Here is a 12,890-nt window from a genome sequence, read left to right as displayed (position 1 = left end):
AGCAGTATATATATATAATAAATAATACATGTTTCTATCTTTATATCATGCATTTTCCTCATCAGAACGCCCAATCAGGATGTTGTAGTGCAAATAAACAATGTCATTATCTTCGGATTTAAAGGAAGAGTACAGAGTAGTTAAAGGTGTTTATACAGAGACATTAGAGTGCGAGTTGTTTGATGGTTACACAGTGTGATTTATAATGAGTGTGTGACAGATGGCAAGAGAAACACTGAAGTGTTAAGTGGAAAGACAGACTGCATGCTTGACAGAGTGGAGACATGAGATGACAAAGCTCACATGTTTACCCCATCAATCTACTGAACCAACACAAAGACTGGTGTTTAACCCATCATGCTCTTCTCTCTCTCTTTACCTGTGATGATCTCTCGTACTTCTGCGTCCACAGTCTTTCTCAGGAGGCGGAGCAGAGCTGGCACGCCCCCCGCATTTCTCACGGCGATCTTGTTGTCGTCGGTGGCTTTTCCGTACACCAGGTTCCTCAGAGCGCCACATGCGTTCTTCTGAACCTCCACAACCTTGTGGTCCAGCAGATCCACCAGGTGCTTGATTCCGCCCAGCCGACACACCTGACAGACGGAGTAACATGACATTTAACAAGATACAAACCCGTTTTACACAGATCTAGAACGGAACAGCAGGAATGTATGGCAAGACTGTTGAAGGAAATATCAGAGAAATGAAAAAACGATATAGAGATAAAATATGTAATGGAAAGTTAACGAATAGTATTTCTACTGCTGATGCTCACCATCTGTGCATTTTTTTTTTCCTTGACACAGACTTGGGAAAATTTATTTAATCATTCAAATCTGCCTGGTTTCAACCACTAAGCTTTAAAAAACTAATTTGTCAGTATGTTTTTGTAACCAAATACAGTGTTTCTGTAAATTACATTAGATAGATAGATAGATAGATAGATAGATAGATAGATAGATAGATAGATAGATAGACAGGTGAGTAAATGAATGAATAGATGGATAATTGGATGAAGGGGTAGGTGGATGGATGGATAGGTAAATGGATGGATGGATAGGTAGGATGGATGGATGGATGGATGAATGAAGGGGTAGGTGAAAGGATGGATGGATGGATGAATGAATGAACGGGTAGGTGGATAGATGAATGAAGGGGTAGGTGGATGGATGGATGGATGGATAAATGAAGGGGTAGGTAGCTGGATGGATGGATGGATAAATAAATGAAGGGTTAGGTGAATGGATGGATGGATGGATAGGTAAATTGATGGATGGATAGGTAAATGGATGGATGGATGAATGAAGGGGGAGGTGAATGGATGGATGGATGGATGAATGAATGAATGAAGGGATAGGTGGATGGATGGATGTATAAATGAAGGGGTAGGTGGATGGATGGATGGATAAATGAATGAAGGGGTAAGTGAATGGATGGATGGATGGATGGATGAAGGTGTAGGTGAATGAATGGATGGATGGATGAAGGTGTAAGTGAATGGATAAATGTAGGTGGATGGATGAATGAAGGGGTAGGTGAATGGGTGGCTGGATGGATGAATGAAGGGGTAGGTGGATGGATGAATGAAGGGGTAGGTGGATGGATGGATGGATGGATAGATAGATGGATAAATGAATGAAGGGGGAAGGTGGATGGATGGATGAATGAAGGGGTAGGTGGATGGATGAATGAAGGGGTAGGTGGATGGATGAATAAATGAATGAAGGGGTAGGTGGATGGATGGATGGATAAATGAATGAAGGGGTAGGTGGATGGATGGATGGATGGATAAATGAATGACCGAGTAGGTAGAAATATAGATGCATGAATGGATTGAATGACTGACTAATTGATAGATGGACAGGTATGGATACTTATTTCAGTAATACAGTGAATAAACACAACAAGTGACAAATAGATGGGAAATTAAAAGAGGGAAAGGGTTGCCTTTTAGCAATGAATATACATCAAGTATGGTTTTCACTCCTTCTCTCTCTTTTTCTTTGTCTCCCTGATCCTCTTTATTTTCCTCTTTCTCACATTGTGCCCTTCTCTCTGTCTCTGGTTCTTTGTCAGATAGACAAATAAATATATAATTAGATACAAAGACATACAGAGAACTTCACTGATGCTGAAGTAAATTCCAGACATCCAGTAGGAATGAAGACAGTAACACAAAGACAGACATGCAGATGTGATTGCACAGTGTATATCTTACACATAGTCAGTAGACACAGGGTAAATGTTAGAGCTGACCAAAGTTACTAGTGCAATACTAAAACTGCTAAAATGTATATAAAGAATATATGTATATAGGAGCATACAAGTCATGAGTAAGGGAAATAAATGAATAGGAAATGAAGTGAAATGCAATGCAACCTTTTATAGCGACAGCACTTCTTAAGTCGGACAGACACTGTGGGATTCGTAACTTTTAATTAGTATTTCCACATGACCTGAAGCTGTGATATCTCTGCTCAGACTTTACGTAGTAAAAGTAACCAGACTGAGCACACTGTATTTTTTAAATAGAACTAAATGTTTGTTTTATTTATAATTCCAAAAATTTATTTACACAAAATATCTGAAGCGTAGAGGATTGTGTTAAAAAGCTGAACAAAAACAAGAACGAATACATAATGTGGAGTCTGTTTGTTCTGGAGAGAGAACTGAACCGTGTACATCTGTGGACTGTATGAGTATATGGGTACGCCTAGTCAACCTAGTCATCAATTTGTGTTTACAACGTTTACAAAAATCAGACTGTACACCTGCTCACACTGCGAGTCATCACACAGGACCGAGGTAAGATTCAAACCCCCAAAGCTAGAGGTGCAAGGCAATAGTGCTACGTCCTAAGCTACCAGACATCATGGACATGGCAGAAATCCATCTGACTGTTCAGGAGACAGAAATTTGTTGGTTTTGGCAATATAGTGTATAATGAGCACAATGAGCAGTACGTAAAGCTCCATTCGACTTGGTTTAACAGTCTTCAGAATGAGGGATGCAACTGTAGCCTTCGCTAGTAAAAGCAACCCTGTGGCTGTGATCTAAATGGACCTCACGCATGAACCAGAATCCTCCAAATGCCTCGCCTGGGGAACGACGCTCATTACAACCTCCATCTGAGCCGAGTTAATCAAGGTCAAGAGATCCGCAAAGGTCTTTAGGAGTAACTGAATGCCGGAGGATGTTTAATTTGGGTTTGGAGTGCGGATCCCCGGGAGGGCCGTTGCGGATAAATGCCATGAACGCGTTACCCTGGAACACACTGCCGTGTGAAGATAATCGCTATCCAAACATCTGGCCTTCTTTCTCAGAACACGCGGTGCTTCCGAACAGGACGGTTCTGCCTAGTCAAGGATGATGTCCGGAAATTGTGGATTTATCTGTGAGATTTAAAATCGCAAGAACAAATACAGCGTACAAATCAGATCACTGTGTGTACGGAGTGAGCGTGTGTAATTTATTTATGTACAGTGGCATGCCGGTGACTCTGCAGTGATTTGAGAGAGAGAGAGAGAGAGAGAGAAAGAGAAAGAGAGAGAGAGGGAGAGAGAGACAGGGCTCAGGAAAAGAACAATGTTTCTGAGTGAAGGGATGTGTAGTGCTCTGGAAAAACAGCAATATCCTGAGGTCTGACTGAGCAAATCTCTAAAAGCTCAAGGTGAAGCCAGACGTGTACTGCACGCTCTGAACTCTCTCAACAGGGTGCGGCTCAGATGTCTAAGAGCGTTGACTTGGAAATAAACGGAAAGCAGTTAGATGTACAATACATAGATATCCAAGGATTTTTTTTTTTTTTGTGTGTGTGTGTGTGTGTGGATATGGCTAAAAATGTGTATTTTTGAATTTATCATCTATTTAAATAACTATTTAACTGTTATTAGTCATGTTTTGTATTCAGTTCAAGTGTGTGAGTGTGTTTGTGAGTGTGTGTGTGTGTGTGTGTTTGTTACCTCTGCCTTGGTGCGATTATCTCCGAAACACAGGTGCTGTAGGTAAGCTGCAGCATTGGCTTGCACAGAGGGGAACTGATGCTGCAGCATGTGAATCACCTCTGGCAACTCTGGGTCTCTCCAGGCAAACTCTCTGAAACAACACACACACAGGAAAACACACACACTTCTGTTAAGGATAGACTGACAGGTCCAGACCGTGCAACACCGAGTAATAAGACGGCACATTATTAAGACAAACCTACATCCCTTATAAACGATCATTTCTATTAAAGTTTGCATAAAATAAACCATAAATGACTAAAAAATGTAAAAAGTTGAACCATTTCCATGAAAGATGTAACAAAAGACGGATCAGACGTGTGTCAGTGTAGTGTGATGTAGTGTTTGGACGTGTGGTACCCAGCATGAAGTGTAACTTTGACAAATGACGAATACAAGCAGAAGGCCTTTGGGTACCAGCTCAAGGTGACTATAAACAGCTCCGTTCACGGGGGATCCTGCCTGATCTGGCAACGCTGCAAGTCAAGAGTCAAGCTAGCCAAGTTGAAGTAAAAGGGACAGTGTCTTTTAAATTCATATAACATCTCTAGGGTAACACATGGCCAGACAAAGTTGACACAGGCTTTATATATATTCATACACTATCATTGCCAAAAGTATTTACTCATCTGCCATCACATGCATATGAACTTGAGTAACATCCAATTCTTAATCCATAGTGTTTAATATGATGTTGGCCTCAACGACTCTTTTGGGAAGGCTTTCCACAAGCTTTAGGAGTGTGTTTATGTGAATTTTTGACCATTCATTCAGAAGTGCATTTGTGAGGTCAGACACTAGAAGGCCTGGCTCGCAGTCTCCACTCTAACTCATCCCAAAGGTGTCCGAAAGGTTGACGTGGCCAGTCAAGTTCTTCCACACCAAACTCGCTCATCCATATCTTTATGGACCTTGCTTTGTGCACTGGTGCACAGTCATGTTGGAACTGGTGTTCTTCAGGGGTTGTTTTTCAGGAGTTGGACTTACTTCCAGTAAAATGAACTCTTAATGCTTCAGTATACCGAGGCGTTTTGGGCAATTTCATGCTCCCAACTTTGTTGGAACAGTTTGTGGACGGCCCCTTGATGTTACTCAAGTTCATATGCATGTGAAGGCAGGCGAGCAAATATTTTTGGCAATACAGTATCTGTCAGTTTCTACTAGACCTCGAGTGCAACATTTTACAGAGGACAAGCTCGTACTCTGCAGTGCCTCTGTCTCTAGTTTTTCTTTATTATTATTACTATATCCACCCAAAAACCTCATTTAATATGGATCAAATGGATGCTTGAGGATTAAGGATTGGAGTTTTAAGAAAAAAAAAGGATTTGGTCGTTACTGTTGTTTTTGCTTACAAAGACATTATTTTTATGGCTGTTCTGCAGTTCCTAGCGCAATATCTGCAGGAGCTATGAGAAGTTTGTTGAAAATCCTAATTATATTCCTCACACACGCATTTCAATTAAACAAGAAAAATTACTACAACTTGGACTTAATTAGCTAGTGTCTGAATATTTAAACACCCTCGAGAGTCATGAGTTGATTCGTTTTTGTTTTTTTGCAGTAAAAAGTGATTGCAGGATTATGAGGAAGCCTTGAGTTATCTGCACAACAGTCAATAATGTACACGCTGTAGATTAGCTCTAGTGCGTGGCCATGAATAAGAGTGAGGAAATCAATACGCTGAACCTACTGTACATGACACACGTGATAAATGTCACATAAGCACAAGCATAGCTGGACTGGATGATGTAAGCAATTTATGATTCTCTTGGGGAGAGAAGAAGCTGGAGGTTGGAAACTGAATACAGCAGCACTAACGATACAACCATAAAATTTAACCGAATTAAAAGCACCATTTTAGCAGAGTTAAATTACTGACGTTTATCAAGCAACGGAAAATTTTTAAAAGACTGGAATTGAGTTAAAAAAAGGTGGTTTTATTTGAGAGACTAACTGTTGGCTTGGCTTGCTCATCAGGGACAATCTAATCATTTAGATTCATACACTCACATTCCATACAAACTTCCATAATTCTTATGATTGTGTAAAACAAAATTTTAACATTTAACAATTGTTAAAAGCACTATACCAATAAAATTCAATTTAATTGTTTTTAAAAAGGTGACTTTAAAGCAAAAGAAAACAAGCCATGTGGTATGATGGGTCCAGAATGAGTCCAGCAGGGTTAAGATCTGAGGTTGCTCCAGCTGTCCAGGTCTGGGCTCAGTAACATTGTGTGGGAAAAAAATGAAGTCAGCTGATGACCTGAATGTAGTGAATGACCAGGCTATCACATCCATAGATCCTTCCCTGATGACACGGGCATGTTCAAGGACTCAAATAGTGAAAGAATGGTTCCGAGAGCATGAGGAATCATTTTCACACATGAAAGCTAAAGGTGGTTGAATGAACCCTTAATAAATTACATTTACTGCATTTGGTAGATGCTCTTAGTCAGGGCAACTAAAATTTATCTAATTATACAGCTGAGCAGTTGAGGGTGAATGAGCCTTGCTCAGGGGCCCAACAGTGGCAGTGTGTTTGGTGTGTTGTTCTGGTCAATATCCCAACATCATGACCACTGAGCCGTCCCTGATCTCCACCCTTTACATCATATCACCAAACCGGACAGGGTTGATAGTGAAAGAAAAAGGTTTATTTGTCTTAAATGCAATTGTTACAGTAAACTATGCTTTCCTCATCTCCCACACCACCGTTTTCCTCGTCTAAACCACAGCACTTCTCCAAGCTTTAAATACATGCATGCATAAGTCCAAAGGGGGTTAGCATGCTGCCAAAAAAGTAAAAAAAAGTCCCAGGCAGTTGCCAAGTCTCGGTAAACAGGAGTATGCTGAGGTCATTATACTTCGTTACACCTAAAATGAAGATTGGCGAACCCCAAATTACACCTAATTTAATGTCATGTCAATGCATTTTCTGTAAAAAATCACCTTTTCCATGTGCATACTCCCACCAGGGCAACAACTCCTCCAATAATTTCTGCAGCAGAGACATTTAAGCAGCTGGTCAGGAAATCAAACTGTCTGTCAACTCAAATGCAATAAAAACAATTTCCCCCCACCTTAAAGCTCTCTGCGAGTTGACATTTAACGGTGCCGTCTCAGCAACACAGCGGCCGGTCGTATTGTCAGGGAATGGAATTTGCTCATTATTGCTGGCAAACTTATTTTACTCCTCCAAACAGCCATGGTTGCTGGGCAAATGAGACTCTCTGCAATCATATTACCACATTCTTCACAGTGGCCACCAATTCCTTTTTCCTTAACCAGCCCAGTTACGCATTACACACTATATACCACATACCACCAAGTGAGGTAGCTGTTTTTCTGCAGTGTAGTAATGCCTCAGATCAAACACAAACCTATACACTAGACAGAAATATCAGTATCTCAATTCACTGAACTGCAACAAACTTCAGGTTTCAAAAACAGAGTACCTGATTTACATTCCTTTATTCTCATTTGACTCCGGTGTGCAGTAGAGGTCCTGCTTGGTGGTAGAACTCTCCATGGAAATTTAAATACAGAAGATGAAATAAGATAATATAAGATAAGGAAAGAAGATGGTGAAAAAAGAGGAGACGAGGACATAAGAGAGGAGAGGAAATGTGAACAGAGGAAAAAGAGGTCAGGAGAGAAGAAAAGGGAGAGAAAATAAAAACAGAACAGGACAGAAGAAAAGATATGAGGTGAGGAGAAGAGAAACAAGCTGAGAAAAAGTTGTTGTTGGTCTTTCGGCTGCGCCCATCGAGAGGTCACCATGGCGGACCATCCAATCTGAACAGAATTTGGAACAGGTTTTACACCGGATGCCCTTCCTGACGCAACCGTCCCTTTTTATCAGTAGCTGGGGTTTGGGCACTAGGTGGCAGTCGAGAAACCTACCACTGAGCCCCCAGTGCCCTTAAAAGAGTGGAGAGGAAAGAAAATATGAAAAATGCAAAAAACAGGCAATGAGAAAAAATTTGAAGAGAAGATGAGAAAAGATGAGACATAAGAAGAACAGAAAAAAAGAAGACAAAACAAAACAAGAGAAGCAAAGGTAAAATGAGAAGTGAGAAGAGAAGACAAGACAGACCAAAACAAAAGAAATAGAGAGAGAACACAATAGAAAACAAGACAAGATGCGAGAAGAGAAGATGAGGTAAGAAAAAAAAAAGAATTTAACAGAAGAGAGAAAAGAGGAGAGGCGAGAGATGAAGAGAGAAGACTAGAGAAGAATAAAGAAGAGCAGAGAAAAAAAGTGAACTGAGGGGAGATAAGAGACGAGAAGAAAAAATAAGTCAAGACGAGAGAAATCAGATGTGAGGAGGGAGAAGTCGACTCTCTGTGCACAGCACTAAAGGCATGCAAAGTGCACTATTTGTGCAGCAGCTCCTAAGCGTACTGAGATGTGTGTGTGTGTGTGTGTGTGTGTGTGTGTGTATGAGATATAATCCCACACTGGCTACACATCTCTGTTCAGAACCAGTCAGGGTGTCACATAAATGAAGCTCAGGAGGTGAAGACGTGATTGTGGTTCTGTAGTGACTGAGTGAGGGCTTCCTGTAGTCAGGACAGATTCTGTATTTTCATTGACATGACGGTGAATCTGCAGGATCTTGTATTTGATGTGATGTGATCAGTAGGATGTACAGGCTGATTTTACTAAAAAGGCAAACTCTCAAAATTAGCCTGGAGCAACACTGCATTTACACTGCTGTGATTTACAGCATACACACGCTAAAGTCTTATGCTGTATAAGTCTCTCCTTTACCAGTGCACCCACCTCCATGTCTGTGTGTGTATATATACAGAAAACTGCATGCGTGTGGCTACTCCAAACCACCTGCCACAGTGTCAACACACACGAGATTGTGAACAGCACACCCGCTGTGCAAGGTCAGGGAAATTGATGCGAGTAGGTCACGAGAGGAGAGGAGAGGAGAACACATACACACACACTCTCTCTCTATCGCACATGTCTTGCTTTGCTATACAGAGAAGCATCAGAGCAGTGTGGGAATCCACAGAAAGGGGCCAAGCGTGAGGCTTTAGTGCTGAAACGTTTGGCCCCCTGCCCGGCCCACTCCAGAGAGAATGGAGGGGAATACGACAGTGTTGAGTCAGCACCAGGAGAGAACAGTCCAGTAAGCAGGAGCGGAATCACTTATATACTGTATATACTGTACACACACACACACACACACACAAAAACTACTTTAACTGCTTTAAAAAAAAAATAATAATAATAATTAAAAAATCAGAATCGCACATTTATCAAACTTTAGAAAACCTGCACTAAAGTACAGAGAAATGTATTTGCTTCTGTATTCCAGTTTCTCATTCTCTGCTCAAAAGCAGTACAGTTTTAATATCGGGGGTGGACGTGACTCTGACATCTCGATGTCATTAGCTGTGGCATTATACATAGGACTGGAGCAGAGGGAAGGTGAAACACCCCAGGGGCACTGCATACAGTATAGGCATGTGAAGTGCCTATATATCTGGGCTCAAATGAAGTGCTACAGGTGCATCGTATTATATATACATGTAGTCCTCGACTTATGAAAGAGTTCCGTTCCAGAAGCATGTTTGTATGTCAGATTTGTTCTTAAGTCCGATTTGTTATCAAGTCCGACAAAGTAGTTCTTATACACGTTTGACACTAATATAAAGCATACCTATCCACCTGACTAAATCTCTGTCCCCTCTCCCCATTAATTAAGGAAATTAATTTTGCACTATTATAAGTGTTGCCTTTGCGCCTTTAAATCGCAAGGGGGATTTTGTCTCAGAGCTGTTTTCCACTGTATTGGACTGTAAACTCTTTTTAAATTTTTTTCCAAAATTAGGATTATTTACCATCACGACAGCTTTACAGGACAGATTCATTGACACCAGTAAGGCCGACTTATTTCTCCCACACCTTCACACACACACGCTCACTATACCAGACATTTTATAAATTTACTTACACACTGAAAATATTCTATATAATTGTAAATATTGGTATCTGGTGCACTGAAGGGTCTATTTTATGTACAATACATGTGAGCTACTTCAGTGATTTCAGTTGTAGAACTGCGGCGTGTTTGTATCTGCGGAAATTCATAAATCGGATGTTCGTAATTAGGGGACGACTTGTACTGTCTATAGTACTTGCTCTCATTTAAAATCATTAATCCCACTGTTTATTATAAAGAAGATTTAATTATTTGTCACATGTACCCTACAGCACAGTGAAAGGTTTTTTCCCAGTTTTGTTTGGTGTCCTCAAGATGTCAGTACGGCTGTCTCAGGCAATCTTAAAAGGACTACTTAAGGAATATCTCTTTCTTCATTACTTGGATCAATCTAAAAAAAACCAAAAAAACATTCCCAACAGTGTTTGACTGATGGTACTTCGGTAGTAACCTAGTAACCCAGTGTAAGGATCAATCCAATGACGGAAACTTAAGCACTTTTGTAAGCCGCTCTGGACAAGAGTGTCTGCCAAATGCCTAAATGTAAATGTTTTTGCATATCCCAGTTAGAAAGCTGGGGTCAGAGTGCAGGGTCAGCCATGATACGGCTTCCCTGGAACAGACAGGGTTACGGGTCTTGCTCAAGGGCCCAACAGTGGCAGCGTGGAAGTGCTGGGGCTTGAACTGCCGACCTTCCACAAACTCCATAAACTGGAGGCGAAACCTTTGAATCCTAACCCTGTAGGTGTGAGGTGACAGTGCTAACCACAAAACCACTGAAATTTGTCACAATCCTTTGAAAAAAATCATGAAAGTGGGAACTGGGCTTAAACCAGGGTTCAGACCCTTTACGAGATCTCATGTAGGAAGCATGCAAGATGCAGTGTGACTTTGTGCTGATCCGCCATGGTTCTGGCGGATCAGTAAATTAAAAATAAATTAAAAAACGAGAATGATTTAAGGAAGAGTCAAATAAAATGGCGCTCACCAGAGTTGATCTATTGTACATCAGTTAATAGACTTTATATGCTGCCGCCACTTACACAACGTTTCACAAGTTAACGTCAACAAATGAGTATGTTTTATTTTATTACATTTCATTGAAACAACAGAAAGAAAGAAAATAAAATAAAATACACATTTATAACATGGATAAAAAACAATATCGCGGATTTGGTCAAGAGATTAGTTTTCAGTGTCAGAAATTAAACGTGTAAAATAAAAAATAAAACGCGTGTTTGTACCTGGGGTCTTTCTGAATACTGTCGATGGAGGGAGAGCGAAGGGCTCCGTCGTCGATGCCGATGGCATGCCGGGTAAAGCCAGCGTCAGTGGCTCTGTACGGGCCGGTCCGGTACGGGTCTGAGTACGTCACCGCTGTGTAGTTGTTGCTTCTTTGGTATGTCATGTTGCTGCGCTGGCTGGAGCTCCTCTGCAGGGTTCCCACAGCTTAGAGAAAAACATGAGACACGACTTTTATTAGGGTAAATATCTAACAGAAGCGCAGAGTAGAGAGAGAGAGAGATGCTGTGTGAGAAACAGCCTAAAGAGAACTGACGGCAAAAGAGCATCTGCACTAGCGGGTGTGTGGGTGTCTGGGATTTTACAGCCTTTTCAACACACACACATCAACCTGGAAGCCATTATAGCTGTCGACTCCTGTAGTAAACACGACTCACATTTTGCCAGCGCGTTCTTGTTATTCTCACGTGCAGGACGTTTACAGAAGACCTCTGGCAGCTCCGAAACAGCAGACTACAGATGTACTATGTACTACAGAGCTGATAACTGACGACGAGACTGACTTTCTCCATGAGCTACGCCTGTATACAGACAAACAGCGAAGAAAACAGACTCTATATCCTGCCAAGCCTTGTTAAATATTTAGCTAGTGAGCACCGTGTCATTATTTGTAAATAATGACTCTTTCTCCGGCTTCATCACAACTACGTTCCTGGTTTTCCACGCAACAAGCCAGCTCAGTCCCAGTAGGATCCTGTGAATCAGCTCGGGTCAGACGGTGTATCGCGGATAATAACTCAGACACCCAACCACACACACACACACACACACACACACACTAAAAGACAATATTACCAAAGAAATCTGATGTGAACTGTGAACAAGAATGTGAACTGAATTGAACTGAGCTGAGTCACGAACAGTACCGCTTGGCGTTCACACGGCTGATCTAAAGGATCGTGTCTCAAACTGTTTTCTGAAACAAAAGCAGAATTTGGCTTCTGCATATAAAATGTGTTTCAACAACATTCAAGTTTTAAACATTTAATATTTAAATGGGGCCTAAATCTGCTTTTACCTCTTAGATAATGGCAAAAAAAATAAAACATCACAAAGACATTTCCATGACTATAAAGCCCAATTCCCACTTTAATAACATTTGCTACGGATAACTACAAGTTCAAAAATGGCGCTTGTAAACGCACCCTGACACGATTAGCAACAAAGCGCTAAAGGCAGACCACTGGACTAACCCATGGCGTTTTCGCGATTTGTGAATTTATCAAGATTTAAAGTTAAAATTGTCATACTGGAAGCTGGGGGTTATTTTGCTAAAGGTGAACATAAAAATTTTAACAGCAGTAAAATGATGAAAAATGCAATACTCTTTCTGTATCCAAGTAAAGGAAGTGTCCTACATAAAAATTTTTAAAAAAGTAGGCGTCATGACAAAAAAATATCTGATTTCTCACAAGTGTGTGATGTCACAACAATTTATCACAATATCCATATTATATCAACATACAGTTTTGCTCAGCCTTAACGCAAATCTTCAAAATCCTTCAAGAGAGCATTTATCACATTTCAAAGACATACATTGTAATCTCAACGCTGTTTCCAAATTGCATAGTGTAAGATTATGTGCGTGTGTACACTGCAATGTGTTGACACCTCAT

At 40.8% G+C, this 12,890-nt stretch overlaps 1 protein-coding gene across 8 annotated transcripts in view; it reads right to left on the bottom strand.

Annotated features, from left to right (window-relative positions):
- Nucleotides 1–12,890, bottom strand: part of LOC128524047 (plakophilin-4-like) — a 137,231-nt gene that overhangs the window by 15,922 nt on the left and 108,419 nt on the right. For all 8 annotated transcript variants that reach the window (XM_053496332.1, XM_053496331.1, XM_053496333.1 and 5 more), the window contains 3 exons: nt 11,217–11,421; nt 3,963–4,095; nt 380–593 (listed from right to left, as the gene is read on the bottom strand). In XM_053496332.1, the coding sequence (XP_053352307.1) occupies nt 380–593; nt 3,963–4,095; nt 11,217–11,421 (552 nt within the window). The remainder of the gene's footprint in view (nt 1–379; nt 594–3,962; nt 4,096–11,216; nt 11,422–12,890) is intronic.

Source organism: Clarias gariepinus, chromosome 5, assembly GCF_024256425.1.
Source record: "Clarias gariepinus isolate MV-2021 ecotype Netherlands chromosome 5, CGAR_prim_01v2, whole genome shotgun sequence".
NCBI classification, from domain to species: domain Eukaryota; kingdom Metazoa; phylum Chordata; class Actinopteri; order Siluriformes; family Clariidae; genus Clarias; species Clarias gariepinus.
This window is presented reverse-complemented; position numbering and strand designations above follow the sequence as displayed.